The following is a 21,598-nucleotide window of genomic DNA, read 5'->3' as shown; positions in this document are numbered from 1 at the left end:
CGGGGCGGGCTCCAGCCGGCCCGTCAGCCCCGGGGCTGCCCTGCCACTGCTGGGCGCTTCGCCGCGGCCCCAGAGCGCCACGCCCCGGCTTTCCCGCGCTGGGACGGGAAAAGCCACGTGACCCGCAGCAGGCCCGAGCACGAAGCTGGTTATCGCCCCGCCCCCCGAAGGTCCCATTGGACCATTTACGCGAGCAGGAAATGACGAGGCAGGGAGGGCGGAAGTGGAGCGCGGAAAGCGCCCCGGGACCGGAAGTGGCAGGGAGGGTACCCGGAAGTGCCCGGCAGTGGTAACTCCGCCCCGTGCCCTTTTCGGTGCCGGTCACGTGGGGGCGGCGCGGTGACGTGCCCGGCCCGGTGCAGCTCAGCATGGCGGACGCGGCCTCGCAGGTGCTGCTGGGCTCCGGCCTCACCGCGCTCTCGCAGCCGCTCATGTACGTCAAGGTGCTGGTGCAGGTGAGAGCGGGCCCCGCCCCCCAGCAGCGAACCCCCCCTAGCCCCGCCCCCCAGCAGTGCCCCTCCCCCGCCGGGCCCCCCAGCAGCGACCCCCCCAGCCCCGCCCCCCAGCAGTGCCCCTCCCCCGCCGGGCCCCCCAGCCCCGCCCCCAGCAGCGACCCCCCCCGCTGAGCCCCCCCAGCAGCGAACCCCCCGCCGGGCCCCCCAGCCCCGCCCCCCAGCAGCGACCCCCCCGCCGGGCCCCCCAGCCCCGCCCCCAGCAGCGACCCCCCCCCACCCCCCAGCAGCGAACCCCCCCCGCCGAGCCCCCCAGCAGCGACCCCCCCGCCGAGCCCCCCAGCAGCGACCCCCCCAGCCCCGCCCCCCAGCAATGATCTCCTGTGAGCCCCCGCCCGGGCGTAGGACCCACCTCCCCCAGCTCTGTTGGCCTCTGCGGGGGTCAAAGTCCAGGGGGCGGGACAGGAACGTGCCCTGCAGAGCACCCCGGGGCCTACCCGGGCGGGGCAAGTCCCTTTGCAGCTCCCTGCCCAGGTGCGGGCTCACAGCGCGGGGAGTGTCCTAGGTCTCTGCTTGCCCTGCAGCCCTGGAGCAGCTATCTGCACCCACCTACCTCCCTGCTGCCCATACGGGGCCTGCCCAGCGCTAGAGCCACTGATCCCCGCGTATCCAGGCAGAACCCATAACAACCCCCCCCCCCACCCTCCTTGTCCCCCTGTGACTCCGTCCTGCTCTCCCCACATGTCCCGGTTTGCTCAGACCACAGTGAGAGTGCCCAGCAGTTGTTGAAAACATTTACTCATCGAGAGGGTGAGAGCTGCCCCCGCACCAGGAGAGCGCTGCACGTCCCCACGAAGCACTCAGTCCCGGGGAGGAGTTTCCATCCGTGGCTCCCTGCGCAGCTCAGGGCCCTGGCGTCAAGAGCCAGTGCTAGGAGTGGAGGTGGGAGGGGTCTTACTCCAGTGAAGGATTTCGGCCCTTTCAGGGAAGGTGGCCGGGCAGGTGCCCTTGGGGCCAGCACACAGCTCTCGCCTGTTGTAGAAGAAATGCCCCCTCCTGGGCTTGGCTGCCATCAGACACTCTGCAAACTGCCTGTCGCACTCGCAGGCCATCCTGCCGCAGACGCTCTGAGAGCGGCACTCTGTGCCCCGGCGGCGGCACGCAAACTCATAAGGCTGCCACTTCACTCTTCCCCTGCACTCCAAAGAGACCCGGGCGTGGCGGTAGCAGCAGTCATGGAGGAAGCAGCACTCATCCACTGTGTCCCGTGGCGTCCCAGAGCCTCCACTGCCGCAGTAACACCCATAGAGGTTGAGAGCCAGCAGCGGGGTCTGCAGCCTGTGTCGGTAACACCACAGAGTGAGGCCCAGCTCCAGGAGGCTGCGTCTCCCTCGCTGGCTGCACTGAGCCTCGCGGGCAAACAGCAATAACAGGCCTACCAGGACTAGCCACACGGCCACCTTCATTGGGTCTGTGGGCTTCTGCCTCGGGGGAGCCCCAGCGGTCTGATTCCCAACGTGGCTGTCGGTTCCTGCCAATCTCCCCTCCGATCCTCAGCTCCGTGGAGCTACCCAGTCGCACCGCTCCCTTCTGCTTTACCTGGTGTTGCTGGCTGGCTGTCAGGTCTCAGCCCAGTGTCGGAGTCCTCTCATACTATTCCTGGCTGGAAAGAGGCAGCATTTCAGCAGCACGAGACCACTTAACCCTCGAGCGCCCAGGGCAGTCCCCTGTCCTCGCAGACACAATGAAGGCAGCTTGCTCTAGAGCTGCAGGGCGCACGGGCAGGTACCCCTAGAGAAACCCTTTGAAATCATTGTAAGGCCAAATCCATTGGTAACCGGAAGGAGCAGCCGGGAACGGCCCATGTTTGTCAGGGTCATGCCCCGGATCGTTCTCTCCGGCAGGCCCCGAGCCCGGCGGCTTTGAGTCTAATCCTGTGCCTGCAGCATGCGGATACCAAGGCCGAGAAGCGAGAGCGCCAGGAACGTGCAGGGGCTTCGTTTAGGGGAGAATAAGTGAATGTGTTTGTGGCTCTCCTGTGCCACGCCAAAGGGCAGCCGCCAGGGCTCACGGCCTCCCTGTGCCTCGCTGGCAAGGGGTTAAACCCAGGCCTAGCTGAGTCCCGCCCACTGGCAGACTGCGGAGGCGCTGGGCCCACCGCTAAATATAGCGGCTTTGGCTTTGGAACCCTTCAATTAGCTACTGACGGTCCCGGGCCGGAGGAGGCACTGGAAGATCATCAGGGCAGGTTGCTGCAGTTGCTCTGTTTGTTTTGAAGGTGGGATATGAGCCGCTCCCTCCGACCCTGGGCAGGAACATATTTGGGCGACAGGTTTACCAGCTGCCGGGGCTCTTTGCGTACGGTGAGTCCCTGTCTGCGGCAAGCACGTGGATTTGCGGACAGGGCAGGAAGGGAAGCACCAGAGGGTGGGGGTTGTAGGTGAGAGTAGGCCGGGCCCTTCCCCCAATACTGAAGTGAACACAGTGAGGTCTCCCCTGCCATGCCTGATGGATGGCACCAGACCACTCAGCCGGTCTGGATTTTGTGGGAGGATCCCACCCATGGGCTGTGCCACCAAGACGGGTGTGTTCCAGGGGCAGGAGTCTGACGTCACCTCCAGATACCCTGTGGACCTGGAGTGTGTGCCCTGAGCAGGGGGCTGGGCGTTCAGCTGGGACCTCTGCTCCCTGAGGCCTGTATGTCCATATGCAGCACATATCATAGCCTCGTATCCCATCCACGGCAGGCAAGCAAAAACCCCCCCAACAAAGGCGTTGGTCATAAAGCCATTTCAGACGGGGTTAGGGCTTGAGCCCTGGTCGCGCGGAACGGCTGCATCGCACCCACGCGTGACTTGGCTGGCCTGTCACTAGGTCCTGCACTGCCCCCTGCTCCTCTCCCCAGGGTTTCTGAGCTGCAGAGTTCTGCTCCTGGCATCACATGGGTCAGGCCCCCTTCTGACCAGCCCGCAGGAGTCGCGCCAATGGCCCGTAGCCCCAGCGCTGGAAGCCAGCCTCAGAGCTAGAAAAGTCCTTGCAAACAGGCTGTCTGGTGTAACCCCCCGAATCCGCCAGCTGCGGAGTGGGTTGCAGCACGGTGCGGGGGTTCCTGAGGGGGGGGGGTTCCACACTGGCTGGTTGGGCTACAGGGGAGGTGCCCCTCATGCCCGTGTCACTTTGCAGCGAAGCACATTATGAAGATAGACGGAAGAGCCGGACTCTTCAAAGGGTTGACTCCCCGACTCTGCTCAGGCGCCATCGGCACCATTGTGCACAGCAGGGTGCTACAGGTACACTGGGCGGGGAAACCCCCTTGGGAGCGGCTGCTGCCGCAGGCTGGCTATGGCCGCAGCTGGCCCGGCCTGGGGGGTTCGGTAACTCCCGGGGCAGCTGGACTTGCCCAGGTCCTGAGTCCAAAGGGGTCTCCCGTGTGCTCTTGTCCCTTGTAGAGGAGGCATCCAGGGATTGGAGTTTTGGTCCAGTGGCCTGTCGGCTCCTCTTGGGGGGCTAGCTGTGATTTCAAGCGGGAGTGGGGCGGTGTCCCCGGTGGGAGGGCTGGAAGGGGAGCTAGCCAAGCAGGGAGGCCGCCTGCTGTTGGTCCACATGGCATTCTGCCCTGGGCCCTGTGCGTAGGGGCGGTGAATGCTCATGTTCCCCGCCCTGGCTGTGCTAACCCTGTCCCCTTGCTCCTAGCGGTACCAGGAAGCTGACCAGGAGGAGGTATGTCGGAGCTGGTTTCTGAGTCCTGTCCCTGGCAGGTGCCTTTCCCAGGTCTCCCTGCACCGGGGAGATGGTAGATACGTCCCCTGTCGGGGGATGCTCAGCCTGCAGAGCCTGATGCGTTACGGGGGGGGGGGTGGCAGCCACCTGGGTGGGTCTGGCCTGGCTGGCTTATGGGTGGGAATGTGGAATAACAAAGGGGACCAAGGCAGGGCTGTTGATCTCTGCGCCAGCTCTGGGGGAGGGGACTGTGCTTGGGTGGGGTGGGGGCCATTAGGGGAGCAGGGGAGCTCTCCTGTCTGAACTGGCCTCGCTCCCTCTCCCAGGAGTCTGGAGCCAGCCACAAGGAGTCCGTGTCCTCGCTGGAGCAGGTGGTCAAGGAGGTGAGCGCAGGCCCGGCCGGAGGGAGGCTGGAGTCAGCGACGGGCCTGGGGGCTTCGCCACAGGAGCTGGCCCCCCTGGGGCGAGGGGTGTGTCATGCTGTCTGGGGGCTCACGCCCAGGAGTGCTGCCTCCACGCAGGCTGTGAACTGGGGCTACCAGCCCAGACGGGTGGTGCATGCTGGAGTTAGATTTCACCTAGGCAGTGACCAGTGCACTCCTGGGTCACCGTAACTGCCTTCCCATGGAGCCACGGGGGCAGGGGGCTGGGGTGTGATGGGAGGGGAGGGCTCCGGCTGGGGGGGTGGGCTCGGGGGCGGGGTTGTGGTGCAGGAGGGTGCTCCGGACTGGGGGGGGGGGTTTGGAGGGCAGGAGAAGGATCGGGGTTGGGACTCAGCACCACCCAGAGCCAGCACCCCTAACATCAAGCCGCTCCCAGAAGCAGCAGCGGGTCCCCGCTCCGGGGTCTCCTCGGAAGCAAGGTCCAGGCTGCGCTGTGAGCTCCCCCATCGGCAGGGGCGCCCCCGCAGTTTCCTTCGGTTGCGGTTCCTGGCCAGTGGGAGCTGCAGAGCCGGTGCTTGGGCTGAGGGCAGTGTGCAAAGCCCCCCGGCTGCCCCTGCTCCCACCTCCTGGCTTGGGCGCTGGGCAGCGTGGAGCAAGCCCCTGCCCCCGCACGGCCCTGCCGTCTGCCGCTTCTCTCCACCTGCCCCTCCCTGCTTGCTCTGTGCCACCCGGCTGAGCCCTGACGGCCCGTGTCTGTTCCAGACCTCCCGCGAGATGGTTGCCCGCTCGGCCGCGACGCTCGTCACCCACCCCTTGCACGGTAGGTGTGCGGCACCAGGGGGCCACTGGTGGGGCTCATGCCCGGCCCTGCTCCCGGGGGTCCACCCACGGAGCCCACTGCTGAGGGATTGGGCTGGACAAGTCCGGGCCCATCCCTTCCCAGCAGAGCTCTGCCCACGGCCAGGAGGTGCCTGGCGGAATTGGCCTGTTTACCCAGTGGGCTCGGGGCCTCTGTTGCCTTGTCTGACCCCTGCAGGGGGTGCTCTCTGGCGGGGGCGCAGCCCGGCTGCCCCGCGCTGACCTGCTGTGTCTGGCTCTGCCCGCAGTGATCACGCTGAGATGCATGGTGCAGTTCATCGGCAGGGAGACCAAGTACAGGTAAGGGCAGGCCGGAGGGGCAGGGCACCTGCCGGCGCGGCCAGGGCCATGGGCTGGGGGGTGCGGCGGTGCCAGGGGACGTGGTAACTTGCAGGCCCTTCCATCGGGAGCCACGTGTGACGGCGTCTCTCCTCTCTCCCAGTGGCCTCTTCAGCCCCTTCGTCACCATCTACCGGGAAGAAGGCATCCTGGGTTTCTTTGCGTGAGTCCTGCGGCCGGGAGGCGGGGGGGTGCCCCCTGGGGTGCCTGGAGGGGGGTAGGAATTGGGAGGGATGGGAAGGGGGGGGCTCGTCAGGGAGGACAGCAGGGACTCTGCTGCCCCGCTCCCCCCGTGGCTCAGGAAGGGGCGATGAATTCCAGTCCCAGCTCAGCACAGTGGAGATGTCTGTTCCCCTCCTCTCGCCCCCAGTGCTGGCCCAGGCCTGTGCGCCCCGGTCTCCCCCTGCCACCGAGGTAGGGCACTAGCCTGTGACTCGGACGCCTGGGTTCAGTCTGCACGTGAGCAGGGCCCAGTCCCTCGGGGTAACAGCCCCGCCCGTGCTGCGTGGGGGGATTGTGGGGCTGCCCTTTGCCGGAGGGGGGTCCTGCCAGCCTGTGCTGGGGGCGGCCTGCGCTCACTCACCTGCTGTTTCTTTCAGGGGGCTCGTTCCCCGGCTGCTGGGCGACGTGCTGTCGCTGTGGCTCTGTAACATGCTGGCCTACCTCATCAACACCTATGCACTGGAGAACGGGGTAGGCCCTGCCGCCTCGCTCTGGGGGGAGGGGGCGGAGGCCAGTGGAGTTCGGGGGTTGGGGGTCTCTGCTCAGCCTGGGAAGTTCCCGTCTTTGCTGGGCCCGGCCTGGCGCCCCCTTTGTGCTCTGCGCTCCCCACCCCACGCCTGGCCGGGGAGCCTGTCCTGGCCGTGACCCGCGTGGGGGCAGTTTGGGCTTCTGGCCCTGGCACAGCCCAGCCTGTGGGCTCGGGGTGGGGAACTGGGGCAGAGCCAGGCCCATGCGGGGGGGAGGCTGCGGCAGGGCACAGGGTCTCCTTGTTCAATGCCTTTCCCTCCCTCTCCAGGTCTCCACCATGAGCGAGATGAAGAGCTACTCGCAGGCCGTCACTGGAGTGCGTGTGTAACCTCTCCTCTCCCTTGGGGGGAGGGGACAGCCCCATGGCACCTGCCCTGGAGTGGGGGAGGGGCACCCCCAAGGAGTAGCCCCACAGAGCTGTGCCGGGGCGTGGGGTTGGCATCCTGACGTGAGTTTAAATCACTAGCTGGCACCACGTGGTGGGTGAGCTCCTAGTGCACGTGGGCTGCCCCCTCCCCAGGGCTGGGCCAGTGCCCCCCCAAGCAGGCCCTGTGCTCTCTGGGCCCCCGGTGCTCCGGGATGGGCAGGACGCAGACCCCCAGCCCAGCAGGGGCCCAGCTCGTGGAAGAGGCGGCAGCAGCGGCCTGCCACACTGGGAGCCGCCCACACGGCCCTGGGCTCGGGGCACTGGGAGGGCTGCGGAGCCAGCACCCCGCCCCGCTCACCATGGCCCGTCTCTGCCTGCAGTTCTTCGCCAGCATGCTGACGTACCCCTTCGTCCTCGTCTCCAACCTCATGGCCATTAACAACTGTGGGTGAGTGCCCCGCTGGCCGCGCCAGCTGCCTGCCCCCGCGCTGCGAGGGCACCCTCGGGGGTGGGGAGAGCCCGTCCGCAAGCCAGGGGCCCCAGGCAGGTCAGGGCGCTCGGCCCAGCCCAGGCATGGCCCCAGGCGGGCAGCATGTTCAAATGCCAAGAGGTGACTTTCCCCGCAACCATGCGGGAGAGGCCTGGGGAACTCCCTGCCACAGGAGGTGCTGGGAGATGTTTGAGGGAGAGCAAGGCTGCCAGAGCTGAGGGAAGCAAGTGAAAGTGACCCCTGGGTCAGACCGGGGTACCGGGGCGTCCATGGATCCTGCGGCTGGGAAGGGAAATGACACACACATACCCCCTTGCTGCTCACTGCTTGCCCCCTGCCCCGCCTCTCCCCTCACGCAGCCTCCTGTGGCGCCACGGCCCTGCGACGCCTCCCCCCCGTGTCCCCCCCCCCTCGGGCGCTTGGCAGGAGCCTCCCAGGACGGACCTGGGCCTGTTTGGGCGAGACAGCCTGAGCCAGCAACACCCTCCCCAGGGAGCATCGGCTCTGTGCCCTGGAGAAAGGCTGCTCTCCTGGGCCATCTGCCCTTGTGCTGAGCGTGGGACCTGGCCGAGCTGCCTGGCTCTGGCCCTGTTCTAGCAACGCCGCCCAGAAGGGCTCAGACAGGAAGTGGCCCAGGGGAGGCCGTGTGGGGCTCTGGGAATGGATGGGCTGCAGCTGCTGGTGGCGGCCAGGGCCGGCAGGGGGCCCACAGGGTGACTGGCCCCTGCCAGAGGCCTTGGCGGGGCTCGGTGTGGGCTGTGGATCTGGGGCGCGGAGGGCTTACGGCCCGGTCTGTGTGTGAGGGGGGATGTGGGGCCCATGGGACACATGGCTCACTTCTGCTCACTCCCCCCCCTCTCTCTTGCAGGCTGGCTGGCGGCCTCCCCCCCTATGCCCCCAACTACTCCTCCTGGTTAGACTGCTGGAGCCAGCTGCTCAAGGAGGTACGGCCCAGCCTGGCCCCATGGCCCAGCGGTGCTGCGGGGGGGCATGGCTTGGGGGGCTGGTTAGAGAAGGGCTGGGAAGCAGCAGGCCTGGAGGTGGGAAAGGGCGAGGTGGGCCAGGGGCTGGCTGGCTGGGGCGGGGCAGGCCCCCCTGACGGCCCGTCTCTCCCCGCCCTCCCCCCGCAGGGGAACATGAGCCGAGGGAACAGCCTGTTTTTCCGGAAGGCGCCTGCAGGGAAGCTGTACGTGTGGGAGGAGAAGCGGTTCCACTGAGCCGGCCGGGCCGACGCACTGAATGACGGGAGCGTGGTGATTTGTACACAGTTTTTTAAATAACGATACAATCTCGGGAAATGGAGGCGAGTGCGTGCGAGTCTGAGTCTCAGCGCTGGCTGGGGCAGGACAGCTCCCCGGCGGGCGGCTTTCCCCCGGCGCTGCCTGCTGACGCGCCCACCCTGGCGAGCCCCCGGCGCTGCTCCCCGCATTGGTGCTGGGTCCCGGCTTGCAAACCAGCCCTCGGAACCCGGTGACGTGCCAGCCCCCAAGGGGCCTCTTGCTGGGGTCAGCCACCCGGCTCCTGCCCTCTGCCTCGCCCTGCGAGCTCTGCCCGGCGTCCCGCTGAGCCCGTCTGGCACCCTGGCCCACGTCGGCAGCGACGCCGCAGCCTGTCCCCCACAGCAGTTCACTGGAGCCTGGAGCCCGGCGCGGGATCCCAGGGGAGCACAGAGAAGTGACGGCGACACAGGCCGGGGCCCCGCCCAGCCTGGCTGCTGCGGCTGGTTTTGGTTCTGCCTTTGGCAGCTCTGGAGCTCCTGAATCCTCGCCAAAAGCCAGCGCTGCACCCGGGGGGGCCCCTCTGTTCCCGAGCTGGGGGTGGCAGCCGAGAGCGCCTTGCTTCAGCTCTGGTTGCCTGGGGGAACCTCCCACTCCTGCGGCACCTCCACTGCTCTGAGTGGGAGGCCAGATCCTGCTTCCTCAGCCACGTGACCCCTCCCCCTTCTCGTCCCTACTCTGGCTGAGGGGCAGCTTTTTACCCCTTTTGCACCCCTGGTGCCAAGTACAGAGGGAAACTGAGGCATGGAGGCATCACAAACATGACAAAATTCTCCCTTTGCCCTCCTCCCCCGGGATGAAGGCAGTTTGTGTCCCTGCCTGGAGAGCGCCCCCTGCTGAGCCTCTGCCCTCCTGCAGGGGGCAACGCACAGGAGCGAGTCTCCTGCCCCAGGCCTCCCCTGCTGGCTGGTGGTGTCCCCCTTTCTCGGGGGCCCCGGGCAGGGGGAGGCCCCTTGCAAGGAGCCCAGCAGCCATCGCCTCCAAGCCTTGCCCAGGGCTCGTAGGGTGCAGAGCCCTGTGCCCCATGGCAGCGAGGGGAATCTCTCGCCTCCCCCGTGCCCCTCTCGCCCCCCTGCCATGCGGCTTAGTCGCTAGGATCAGCTGTGCTGGGCATCACTCACGCTACAGCCCCCTTCCCCATCCCCCCCCCGCCCCGTGTTCCGTGCTGGGAGGCAGCAACCCCCCAGAGCTGGGCGCAAGGTTCCCGGCCATGTCCCCTTCACCCCCCCATCACAGCGTTCCATGCCATGGGAGGCAGCGACCCCCCAGAGCTGGGCGCAGGGCCCTACTTAGTGCAGGGTACTAGCTGGCAGGGACTGGCCGAAGGCGGGTGTCACCACCAGCTGGTAGAACACCCCCGGCAGGATCTGGAAGCCGAGGCGCTGCATGGTTCTCAGGGAAGACTTGTTGTGGGGCAGCACCCTGGAGTACACAGGGAAGCCCAGGGCATGGAGATGTGCCCCCAGCATCCCCACCACATGCCCCATGTAGTGCTTGCCCCGATACTCAGGGAGGGTGTACCCTTGTGTCAGGGCAGCCAGGGGGTCGGAGAGGGACCAGGAGACGGGGTGCCCCTCGGGGGCCAGCAGGCAGGCGTTGGGGAAGTCACGGATCAGGTGGCTCACGTAGCACAGGCTCCAGCTGTTCCCTCCGAACATCCAGGCGTCGCTGAGCAGCAGGGCGTGGGCGGGGGACACGGGGGCCAGCCTGAACCCCTCGCTGGGCCTGCAGCACAAGGCAGGGGGGAGAGAGACGGGGCAGGTGAGCACGGGGGAACTGCCCTGGCAAAGGGAGGGGCCATCGTGGGGGGGTTAGAACCAGGCCACAGTGTTTGTGGGGCCCAAGGCGGCGTGTGGTTGGCTGCGGGGCGGGTAGGGCGGGTCCCCAAAGGTGCGGAGCTCAGGGCAGCCGTGTGGCCCTAAGGCTGGGCCTGGCTAGAACCAGCGTGGGTCGGGGGAGGGGGGAGTTGGAGGGAAGGGGGCACCATGAGCGTAGCAGGAGTGGCCCGGCTTGGGGGAGGGGGCCAGCCTGGTACCAGGGTGAGTGAGCCTGGGAGGGGAAACTGAGTTGGCCTGACATGGCATGTGAGGGCAGCAGGGATGGTGGTGCCAGCCTCTTCCCGGTGGGGGGATGTGCCCCTGGGGGAGCGGGGTGCCCAGCTCTGAAGGCAGCGCCGCACACGGGTGACGTGCTAGGGCTTAGCCGCCTTTGGGCTTTGTGCTGTGGGTCCAGGGTGTAAAGCCCTCCCACCCCACCCCACCCCAGTGCCACCCATGGAGGGAGGGAGACTGGAGGGGGCCTGGCCCCCGAGCAGAGGGAAGCGAGTCTGAGGGGAGCAGGAGTCTGGACCCAGCTTGGGGGGAGGGGATTGAGACACCCCGGGCTCTGGCGCAGGGGCTGTCAGACAAGCCCAGTGCGGCCCCAGCAGAGGCATCCCCGGCGGTGGGGCTCGGCTCCGCTCGGCTCCCCACAGTCCCCGGGCTGAGCGCTGCAGGGCCCAACCTAGGCACCTGCTTGTTGGCGGGGGAGAGGCCTAAAAGGGGGCCGTGCTTAGAGCCCCCCTCCTCTCAGAGGGGCTGGCTCCGGGCTCAGGGCAGCACCGGGATCCCTGGAGACTGAAGGCTGCACCTCCCCCTGCTCTCCCCATCTCGGGTGGGGACAGAGACCAGGGCTTCCCTGGCCGGGCTGGGTTGCTCCTGCCCCCAACAAAGCACGTGGGTTGACTACACCTAACCCCTGGACGTGATGGGAAATCCTGGTCGACGTGCCCAAGGCCTGGGGCTGCGTGTGCGGCCGACGTGATGCCCCTACCCTGTCAGTGCTGTTAGCCTGGGGAGCTCCGAGCCACCGGACCCATGATGCAATGGAAGCCTTTGGCCTGGGGTCCTTTCAGGCCCCTATCCCTACTCCCCCCTTTGTCTAGCCCTGGCTGGCTACGTATTCCCTAACCCCCCCCCCCCACCACCACCACCACCTACCGCTCCTGGGGCAGGGCGGGCGGGTCTGGGTGCAGCAACGGCAGGTACGGATACATCTCCAGCTCTAGCCCCCTGGCCTTGGCAGTGTCTCTGATGGTCTCGTACACCCCGCGCTGGAGGCCTGCAGGGACAGCGCACAGTGAGCAGAGGGGCCCTGAGCGGTGCCTGGGATGTGGGGGGAGAGCCGCAGAGACGGGCCAAGGGCCGCTGTGATCAGCGCGACCCCGCTGCACGTTTCCAAGCTTTGCTCATCCCGGTGTCTGGGGCTGGACAGAGAAGGGGCCCAGGTGGGCTCCGGGGACCTACTGTGTAGTGGTAGGGGGCCCATGGGGCAGGAGGGGCTCACCCTGCATCTGAAAGGCCTGGCCCCAGTCCACGGCTTGGGTGTTCGCCAGCAGGGCCCGGCAAGCGCCCTCGTCCCGGTAGAAAGCCGCGTACAAGTTGGTGCCGTAATCATTCCGCTCCCATGCCGCCTGTGGGGGGGAGACTGCCTGGGGTGAGCACAGCCTGGGACCCCCCACGCCCCTCGGGGCAGCAGTGGGGGAAGTGGGGTACAGGGATTGGGGGGGAAGAGGCCCCATCAACAGAACCCAGGGGCTTTGTGCAGCAGGAAGGGGAGACGGGCTGGGGGGGGTGGGACTGAGACAGGGGAGGGGTAGGGATGACACCAAGCAAAGAGAGGGTTAAGGAAAGGGGGGAGGGGAGCCGGGCAGAGAGGGCACGAGGTGAGGGAGGGGAGGGGGGCAGAGATGGTGGTGTAGAGGGGGGAGGGGCCCAACAACCCACCGCTCTCTGTGGCCGGGTGAGGACGATTTTGAACTCGGGCCATGAATCCACCAGCACCTCGCTCCTGGCTGGGTTCCCGCGGTTCACGTGCATCACCGCGCCGTAGACCTGCCAAGAGGGGGGGGTCAGAGGCGGGGTCGCCTGCTCCCCGGGGCGGGGGCGGGGGCGAGGCTCCCTGCGCACCAGGGCCGTCCCATGGGGCTGCTGCCGGGCTCTCCCTGCCCCCTCGTGCTCCTCTTGGCCAGCAGCGGGCTCCCTGCTGCTAGCCTGGGGGGCAGAGAGGAGCCCCCAGCCGCTGCAGCTCTGTTCTAGCTCCAGGGAGCCCCGCGTCCCAGTAACGGGGGGGGGAGCCCCCAGGCAGGAGGGAGAATGTGGGGAGCCCCGGGCCCTTGACAGGAGCTATGCTGGGGGGGAGGTGGGACCACCTGGAGCCCAGCAGACACTGGGGGGCTCTTGTGTGGGGCCCTGCAAGCAGCCCCCCAGGGGTGTGTCTGTTCTTCAGGGGCAGCCACGTGGCCTCACCCCTGCACTGGCTGGGCTGTGGCTTAGCCTTGCCAGCCCGGGACAGGTGCACCGCTGCCGTGTGTTGCCAAGGCTGCCGGTGTCTCTGCCCACGCACACGGGGGCGTTCCCTGCAGGGCCCCGGCCCAAGCCCCCCGCAGGCATTTGCTGTGGGGAGCCAGGGAGAGGCCGGGGGGCTGCAGGCCCTTGTGGGGGGGTCCAGCCTCGGGCCCCAGGGCACTGCAGGGATCGCTCTCAGAATGGTCACGGGTTGGGGTATGGCGCCGCCCCTGTGCATCCAGGAAAGTCTGCCCAGCCGCCCCCCTGCCAGGCGAAGGGACCCGCATACTGCTGCCCTGCCCGGGGAAGGGCCTTCGCCCCAGCCCCAAATGTGCCCCAGGAGCCACCGAGGGACCTTCCCCGTTCTCTCCCTGGAGCGAGGGCAAATCCTGGTCACCGGCAGCGTGTCAGGCAGGCCCCGCCGGAGCATCCCCTCCAGCAGCCACAGCTTGGAGGAGCAGCCCAGGAGCAGCATCGCGGGCCGGGAGAGACCTTCGCAGCTTCCAGCCGGGCAGTGCAAGGGGCACCTGTGGGATGGGAGACACATAAAGTCCCTGCGACTGTCTCCCAGCCCCCGAGACAAGCTGCCAGCTCACAGCCCTGCAAAAATCACAAACTCCAGGGCTGTGTCTAGACTGGCAAGTTTTTCCAGAAAATCAGCCGCTTTTCCAGAAAAACTTGCCAGGTGTCTACACCGGCCGCTTGAATTTCCGGAAAAGCACTGACGATCTCATGTAAGATTATCAGTGCTTTTCTGGAAATACTGTGCTGCTCCCGTTCGGGCAAAAGTCTTTTTCAGAAGGGCTGTTGCGCAAAAGGGCCAGTGTAAACAGCACAGTACTGTTTTCTGCAAAAAAGCCCCGATCGTGAAAATGGCGATTGGGGCTTTTTTGTGGAAAAGCGCGTCTAGATTGGCCACGGACGCTTTTCCGCAAAAAGTGCTTTTCCGGAAAAGCATCCTGCCAATGTAGACACTCTTTTCCGAAAATGCTTTTAACGGAAAACTTTTCTGTTAAAAGCATTTCTGGAAAATCATGCCAGTGTAGACGTAGCCTAGGTGTAAGCCCTGCACTACCTCACAGTCTGTGCGCAGCCCTGAGCTCACCAGAGATCCTGCACTAACTCACCAGTCTGCGTGCAGCCCCGAGCCCACCAGAGACCCTGCACTAACTCACCAGTCTGTGTGCAGCCCCGAGCTCACCAGAGACCCTGCACTAACTCACCAGTCTGTGTGCAGCCCCGAGCTCACCAGAGACCCTGCACTAACTCACCAGTCTGTGCGCAGCCCCGAGCTCACCAGAGACCCTGCACTAACTCACCAGTCTGTGTGCAGCCCGGAGCTCACCAGAGACCCTGCACTAACTCACCAGTCTGTGTGCAGCCCGGAGCTCACCAGAGACCCTGCACTAACTCACCAGTCTGTGTGCAGCCCCGAGCTCACCAGAGACCCTGCACTAACTCACCAGTCTGTGTGCAGCCCCGAGCTCACCAGAGACCCTGCACTAACTCACCAGTCTGTGTGCAGCCCCTGAGCTCACCAGAGACCCTGCACTAACTCACCAGTCTGTGCGCAGCCCCTGGGCTCACCAGAGACCCTGCACTAATTCACCAGTCTGTGCGCAGCCCCTGGGCTCACCAGAGACCTCACAATAACTCACCAGTATGCACATCCTGTGCTCACCAGAAACTCTATAACTCACCAGTCTGTGCGCAGCCCATATTCACCAAAGACCCTGCAATTACTCACTAGTCTGTGTGCATCCCCTGAGCTCACCAGAGATCTCACAATAACTCAGTTTGCACAGCCTCCCGGCTCATTAGAGATCCTAAAATAACTCACCAGTCTGCACATCCCCCATAGTCACCAGAGCCCTGCAATAACCAGTCAGTGTGGGCCGCGCGCTCATCAGAAACTCCACAACAACTCACCAGTGTATATTCCGGGCTCACCAGAGACACTACAGTAACTCGCTAGGCTGCATGGGCTGTGCTCACCAGAGCCGCAACACTAAGGCGGCCGCTGTGGGGCCGTGTGCTGCAGAGCTGTCTGCACAGGGCTAGAGGGGCCCCCAACACTCCTCCGTACCAGGGGGTGACGCCGTGCCAGGGGATGGCACAGTGCTGGGGGACCTGGGTGTCTGTGGAGCTGCACAGTTCCTGCTTGTCTGTCTTTCAGGGGCTGCTCCAGCCTCTTATTCCTATGCGAATGAACCATTAACAGAGTCCGTGGTCCAGGGGCGGAGACACCCCTGCAGATGCATGGCACAGCTGATTGGGCTTGTCCTCTGGGGAGAGGTAGAGGGTACTGGGGACATGCCAAGACATCCAGCATGCACCACGGGCAGAGTAACAGGCCCCTTCAGCTACCGATGCCCCTCCAGTCTGAGCTGCAGCCACTGCCTAGTCTCGGTCACTGTGTGTCCGTGCCACACCCAGCCCCATGGGGCCCCACAGGCCCTGACTGTTAGCGGCCCCAGGGGTTGTCAAATTGTCCTGGAGGCCCCCCAGTCTTCATCTAGCACATGCGGGAGGGAGCTCACGACTTCTGCCTTGCAGCAGGGTGGTGTGGCAGTGGCTTCTGTCCAGCAGGGAGCGGGGGGCCTTGGGGTTTCAGCCCCGTGGGGTGTCTTGCCAGGTCTCAGGGCTTCAGCAGGAGCAGGGCTGAAGTTCCCACCCCGACTCCTAGCAGGTGTGCCTCAGCTCTCGAACTTCTGAAGATTGTCGTGTGTGGCTTGCAGATCCAGTACGTTTGGCCGCCCCAGCCTATAACATGCCAGGGGTCAGACCTGGGCTCCTTATCAAATGTGAACGCCTCGGCCAGCTGGAAGGCAGTGCCATGGTGAATAGAGACACTTTGCACCAGCTCAGCCATAGGGAAAATAAAACAAACAAAATAGATGGGAGATTGGTGCCTGCTAATTTTTTCCATCCATGTGCAGAATACATTTTGTTCAGTGCACTGAGGCATGTGCAGATGTGCACCACCTGGAGAAACAGATGTGCTGGCTGTGGGTGCTCTGCTAATCAGCTGGGCAGCATTTGAATCTCTCCTGGGAGGCCAAACAAGCACTCTGCTTACAGGGAACATGGGTGCCTGGGACAAAATGGGATATTTTTGGTAATATTTTTATGACCTCTTATATGTGCCTCAGTTTCCCCTATGTACTGTATTGTTTGTGTGGAGAAAGAAGGAAGGAAGCACATTTGCATGCAGGACAGGCTGCTAGACAGGTGGGTGGTGCCCTCATCTGGGTGGAGGAAGAAGTCTTTAAGAAACTATCTGAAATTGACCCACATCAACAAGGGGGCCAGAAAGACAACGCAAGTGCCCATTTTCAGAGATTTCTCCGCCTCTCAGCGGGGAAGCTGAGGCTCAAGAACAAAGGACTGAGGGGGGAAGGTGGAGGATTGTGACAATGTACCCGTGTCCACACCCTACCTGCTATCACAATCTTCCTAACACCTTGCAAGGCACCAGTTGTAATCGTATAAGTGGCTGGTCAGTATCGCCCTGATCAAAAGCGAGGGACAGCGTTGTACGTGCAGCCATAGGCGTCCGCTGTATATTGTTAACGTGTTCCGAACTGAGGCCGGCGAATGCCTGTCTCAAACCACCGGCTTCCCAGCTCAATTTGCATCTCAGCAACATCAAACAGGAAGGGAAACAAAAGATGCTCCAACAGGTGAAAGAAAAGCAGCAGGGAGCATCCTTCCCTGTAGATTCTCTCCTGCATTTCAGTGGCAAATGTTCTCCAAGTGGGGGCTGACACTATAAAAAGGAGGGACAACTCACCCCCCCCTCTTCCGGCCTCGCTCTCGCCATCGATTCATTGCACCACAAGGGGCAAAGGACACAGCACTGAACGGGAGAAGGCTCCTGACCTATGAAGTTTGCTCCGCAAGACTGCTGAGAGCACGGGGAGAGAAAGCGTTGCTTGGAATGTAACAACGTGTTAGGCAACAGCTGCACCTTTCCTTTCTGTTGCTTGTAACCATTTCTGACTGTTATGCCCCACTGCTTGTACTCATGTCAAATCTGCCTCTTCCTAGTTAATAAACTTGTTTTATTGCTTGATCTAATCCCATGTGCTTACATTGAAGTGTTGGGGACATGCTCTTGGAGACAGCCAGCTGTGTGCGTGTTATTTCTGTGGATGAAATGAAAGGTTTTATATACACTTGTATTCTCCAGGAGAGGGCTGGGCAGTACAGGACACAGCTGCAACACATGGCACAGGGCACTCCAGGTTAGAGGACAGGGCGACGCAGGGACTTATGAGCGTGGATTATACCCTGTGTCCACACACAGATAACTCGCATTGGTTTCTGGAGGAAGCTAAGAGCTTTCGCCTGGGAACTAATTAAGGAGTTCAGATGTCTGCAGTGGGGCTGTAGCTGTCTCTGTCCCAGGCTACTAGAGACAAGGTGGGTGAGGTAAAACCTTTTATTGGGCCAGCCTGTGTTCAGGGCCATCCCAGGCCCACAATTGGGACATTATTTCTATATTGGAACAGGTTCTTTCAGGTATCTGAGTAGCCTGTTCCATGATGCGAGCTAATGGTGGAGTGTCCTCCTTTGGTGAAAGCGGTTTTGCGTGTGTGAAGGTGGATCAACCAGGCTTTGTCCTAGAAGCACATTCCTTTTTGGAGAGCCTGGCAGTAAATTACAGATTTCTTGGTGTGTCTGGGTGATTACTGGCTCTGTGAAGGTAGGTATGGTGATCTGGGAGTTCCTTGTGTACAGCTGTCTGCAGGGTTCCACTGGGAAAGCTGATCATGGTGTCCAGGAAGTTGAGGCTAGTGTGGGAACATGGGAAAAACCGGCATCTATCCATGGATGACTACCTCCCTAGGGGGACGTACGACACCTGACATAGGCTGCTTTGAATGCATATATCCAGGGATTACAAGCCAACACACACAATAATTGGCACTAAGATTGATAGCGGAGAAAGCTCAATGAAAGAACAAGAACATCTACAATTGCTTCGTCGATTTTCAGAAGGCATTTGACAGTATAGATCAGAAAGTGACTTGGGTGGTGTTGAAGCAGACTGATTCGGTTTCTGAAGGATATCGACGACAATGCGGAGGCAGCGGTGAGAACGTGCAGAGAGTTGGGAAGTTGGTTTAGAACAAGTAGAGGTACAAGACAAGGAGTTCCGATATCGCTGAGTATCTTCGTCATGCACCTAGAGAGAGCGATGGACAAGGCAGAAGGGATATCAGTGCATGGGGTGAGAATTAACAACTTGAGGTTCATGGATGATATAGTTATCATCAAGGAAGATGAAGAGAAGCTAGCGAGAATGTGCAGGTGCTAAATGAGGAAGGGAATTGGAATGGACCGATTATGAACATTGATAAAACGAAGACAATGATATTTGGAGATAAGGAACTAGGAAGGAAGATCAGTGTAGATGGAATTGAAGTAGAGAACGTAGAGACATTCACGTATCTGGGTGACGTATGATCATACATGACGTATGATCTAGACTGTAAGAAGGAAATAGCGACTAGAATAGCGAAAGCAAGAGTGAGTTTTAAGGTGATGGATAAGATCTGGAAAAGTAAAGCGATTAGCTTAGGAATTAAGCTGAACGTCTTGAAAACGTATGTACTGTATTCAGCAGCATGTTGTATGGATGTGAGACATGGGTGATAACAAAAGATTAAAAAAGAAGGATATTGAAGTTTGAGAGGAGTTGCTATAGAAACATCTTGGCTACGTCTACATTGGCCCCTTCTCCGGAAGAGGCATATTAATGTCCAACTTCAGAATAGGGAAATCCGCAGGGGATTTAAATATCCCCCGTGGGATTTAAATAAACATGGCCGCCGCTTTTTTTCCGGCTTGGGGAAAAGCCGGAAAAAAGCGTCTAGACTGGCGCGATCCTCCGGAATAAAGCCCTTTTCCGGAGGATCTCTTATTCCTACTTCGAAGTAGGAATAAGAGATCCTCCGGAAAAGGGCTTTATTCCGGAGGATCTCGCCAGTCTAGACGCTTTTTTCCGGCTTTTCCCCAAGCCGGAAAAAAAGCGGCGGCCATGTTTATTTAAATCCCTTGAGAATAGGATGGATGCAGAAGGTCACCAATGAGGAATTATATAGGAAGATACAGCTGAAAGTGAACCGACTGCAGAAGGTTATAGAATGGAAGCTACTGCTATTCGGGCATATCTGAAGAATGAACAATGAGCGAAAAGTCAAGACCTTGGTATTTGCCATAATGGATAGTTCGAATAGGAGGGGAAAACCCCACAGAGAATGGGTAGATGATATAGCAGATTGGTGCGGAGCTCGTCTACAGAAACTAAGCCAATCCGCGCTGGACAGGGAAAGATGGAAGGAAACAGTGAGGGAGGCATCAGACACCAACAGGCATTGAGCCCATGGTTGTTGACGATGATGACACACAATAATATGGACTCCCAACAATCTACAGTCCACCCAGCACATTTCTGAACTGCACACAACCCCGTGGCCGTGCGCCAGACATTGATATTCTTACACTGAATCTCCCCACTGCTAGCTTTCATGGACAGGTGGCTAGTTCCGATGCGGCATGGCTGGTTTGTACAGCACAAAGGAGGGAATATGATTCTTTCTTTAAGCACCCTGGTTCACCGATGGTTGCCAGACCCCCAGGAATTAAAGGTTAATCATTCATGTCATGTGACGAAGTCTGCAGGAATACGTTCAAACCAAACTGGCAACCCTCGGCGCAGCTCTGTCAGAGTGTGCAAGTTTCCAGTCCAAGTTTAAGGTTAAAGGCTTGTCTGCGATGGTTACGCTCTCAGCCTCCATTTTGAATTCCAGGCAATCTGCCATTCCTGGCTACACACTGCTGCTTGCGGCTTGCAAGGCATTTTGCTTTGGGTAATAAATTGGAAATCCTGTTCAGCCCCAGATTCATAACAGACACGCAGCCACACACTGACCAGGCTCGGGCTGCGTCTGAGTTACAGATCTTGTGTTTCTGATGCTGCTTCCGTGGCGGGCAGCTTCTCTGGAGAGAGGGGATCAAGAGATCAAACTCCTTGTATCAGGATGATAGCAGGGTCCCAGAGGGACGGTTCCCATCATTTCTAACATCTGTTTCATACGCGAGTTACCGGTCCCGTGAATCTCCAGCGCGGCCAGTGCTTTATCTGCAGGTAGGCGTGGCTAACCTCGCCTTGCCCCAGAGATTCCCCAGACTGTGTGTTCTCGTGAGCAGCTCACAGCCTGCTTGGCAAAGGAGATCTCCATCTTGGGGGCCATCGCTAACCAGGGCCGGCCCACATTTTGGCATCTGAGGCGGGGAGCTCAAATGATACCCCCATGCCCCCTCGCTTGGGCCAAAACTTTGAAAGGTCTCAATTCTGCCTTCTTCCTCCAGCACAGCTCTCCACCATCTCTGTGCATCTAGAGCAGAGAGAACACATCTGCACCAGCAGCAGGCACAATTTTCTACACTCTGGGTCCTAGTGGCTTCCCCCCACAGTCTGGCACCTGAGGCAGCCGCCTCAGTTCGCCTCATGGAGGCCGGCCCTGTCGCTAACACGGGAACTCAGCGGTCAGAACAACGGGGAATGGTTAAACACCAAGCAGCTGTACTTGAACCAGAGCGGGGGGCGTGTTGCTTCCATTTTCTGGATCTGTCCTTGCTCTCCCATGCCTGGCCAAGGATGTCCTATATTAGGGATGGTAAAATGCATTTATTCTGGTTTATCCCATGGATAAAGGACAGAGGTAGCGGAGGGTGGGGGAAGCAAGCACCCCGCCCCCGCCCTGCTGCCGCTGATACAGACGCAGCAGCATGGAAGGGGGAAGGGTTGTGTGTCCCTATGAAAGTTAACTGATAAATCCAGGCTCATCGATTAACTGTTTACACTTTCACATCCCTATTGAATACCTGGCCAGAGTCCGGACTGGCCAGAACTGGCTTTCCCGACAGAATTTGTGGTGCATCTTCAATACCTTTCTCACAAGCAGCAGCCAACCCTGCCTTGCCTGGCTTTGTCCTACGGTAACAGGCACAATGTTTCTGAGACCCTCTTCAAACTGGCGGCCACGATTAGCCACGTCTGCCAATGTCTGGCCTTGTCCTCTGCTTGAGGAATGGGCCAATGAACAGCGGGTTCCACTTTCCAGGGATCCAGGCGGATTGTCCCCCTCCTGCCCACAGCCAAGGTAAGGGATTTGGGCGGCCCCATCTTGCCCTTTGACACGTTTACAATGAAACCTTCACTTCTGAGTCTCTTCAGCACCATTTCCACGTGATCCTTATGATCCCACAAGGGATTAACGAAGGCTGTAATATCCTCGATATAGGCCCGGGCAAAGTCCTGTTACCCAGCCACGCGGTTGGCAAGCCTCTGAAAGGTGGCTCCTGCATTCATTAACCCAAATGGTAACACTTTAAGTCAGAAAGTCCCAAATCCATTAGGAAGGTTCATTATCTCCCAAGACGAAGCGCCAATATCTCTTTGTTAAATCCTGGATGCTCAGGTCTGTGTCGGAGTCCCCTCCTTCTCGTGTCCACAGCCGCCTTCTGGCTGCTGTACCCTTTGACACAGATCCGCAAGGTCTGATCTATGCCCCAGCCTGTTATCAGCTACCTGGGAGGGACCCCTTTGGTGTGCTAAGCCTCAAG

General features: G+C 61.5%; 2 protein-coding genes across 9 annotated transcripts; one reads left to right on the top strand and one right to left on the bottom strand.

The window, feature by feature from the left end:
* The first annotated feature begins 193 nt into the window (after positions 1 to 193).
* On the top strand, positions 194 to 8,661 carry MTCH2 (mitochondrial carrier 2). 2 transcript variants are annotated; one of them, XM_075929103.2, is made up of 13 exons: positions 194 to 455; positions 2,731 to 2,815; positions 3,636 to 3,742; positions 4,146 to 4,172; positions 4,499 to 4,555; positions 5,318 to 5,375; positions 5,662 to 5,713; positions 5,856 to 5,915; positions 6,352 to 6,445; positions 6,771 to 6,818; positions 7,250 to 7,317; positions 8,228 to 8,303; positions 8,490 to 8,661. In XM_075929103.2, the coding sequence occupies exons 1-13, from the start codon at positions 369 to 371 to the stop codon at positions 8,574 to 8,576; spliced, it is 906 nt and encodes a 301-aa protein (XP_075785218.2). In that variant the 5' UTR covers positions 194 to 368; the 3' UTR covers positions 8,577 to 8,661. The 2 variants fall into 2 exon arrangements, with proteins under 2 accessions (XP_075785218.2, XP_075785219.2); XM_075929104.2 differs by having other exon boundaries at positions 295 to 433.
* On the bottom strand, positions 8,614 to 17,030 carry LOC102453937 (glycine N-acyltransferase-like protein 3). Of its 7 annotated transcripts, none has more exons than XM_089778965.1 (6): positions 14,888 to 17,019; positions 13,251 to 13,484; positions 12,401 to 12,508; positions 11,961 to 12,087; positions 11,615 to 11,735; positions 8,614 to 10,361 (listed from the first exon to the last, which is right to left on the bottom strand). In XM_089778965.1, the coding sequence occupies exons 2-6, from the start codon at positions 13,434 to 13,436 to the stop codon at positions 9,926 to 9,928; spliced, it is 978 nt and encodes a 325-aa protein (XP_089635091.1). In that variant the 5' UTR covers positions 13,437 to 13,484; positions 14,888 to 17,019; the 3' UTR covers positions 8,614 to 9,925. The 7 variants fall into 7 exon arrangements, with proteins under 7 accessions (XP_089635091.1, XP_075785180.2, XP_075785176.2 ...); XM_075929065.2 differs by having other exon boundaries at positions 13,251 to 13,488; positions 14,891 to 17,019; XM_075929061.2 differs by having other exon boundaries at positions 13,251 to 13,488; positions 15,048 to 17,019.
* Between the last annotated feature and the right edge of the window lie 4,568 nt (positions 17,031 to 21,598).

The sequence above is a fragment of the Pelodiscus sinensis genome, chromosome 5 (assembly GCF_052426305.1).
Source record: "Pelodiscus sinensis isolate ZL-2025 chromosome 5, ASM5242630v1, whole genome shotgun sequence".
NCBI classification, from domain to species: domain Eukaryota; kingdom Metazoa; phylum Chordata; order Testudines; family Trionychidae; genus Pelodiscus; species Pelodiscus sinensis.
The sequence above is the reverse complement of the archived record's forward strand: the minus strand, read 5'-3'. Positions and strand labels throughout refer to the sequence as shown.

Excerpts from the sequence above, each read along its gene's own strand:
- MTCH2 (XM_075929103.2), top strand. The coding sequence starts at position 369 with ATGGCGGACGCGGCCTCGCAGGTGCTGCTGGGCTCCGGCCTCACCGCG. Across the intron at positions 4,556-5,317 it reads TGGAGCAGGTGGTCAAGGAG|ACCTCCCGCGAGATGGTTGC; the intron begins GTGAGCGCAGGC and ends TGTCTGTTCCAG. Across the intron at positions 6,446-6,770 it reads CCTATGCACTGGAGAACGGG|GTCTCCACCATGAGCGAGAT; the intron begins GTAGGCCCTGCC and ends CTCCCTCTCCAG.
- LOC102453937 (XM_089778965.1), bottom strand. The coding sequence starts at position 13,436 with ATGCTGCTCCTGGGCTGCTCCTCCAAGCTGTGGCTGCTGGAGGGGATG. Across the intron at positions 12,088-12,400 it reads TCACCCGGCCACAGAGAGCG|GCGGCATGGGAGCGGAATGA; the intron begins GTGGGTTGTTGG and ends TCCCCCCCACAG. Across the intron at positions 10,362-11,614 it reads CCCGCCCTGCCCCAGGAGCG|GCCCAGCGAGGGGTTCAGGC; the intron begins GTAGGTGGTGGT and ends CTTGTGCTGCAG.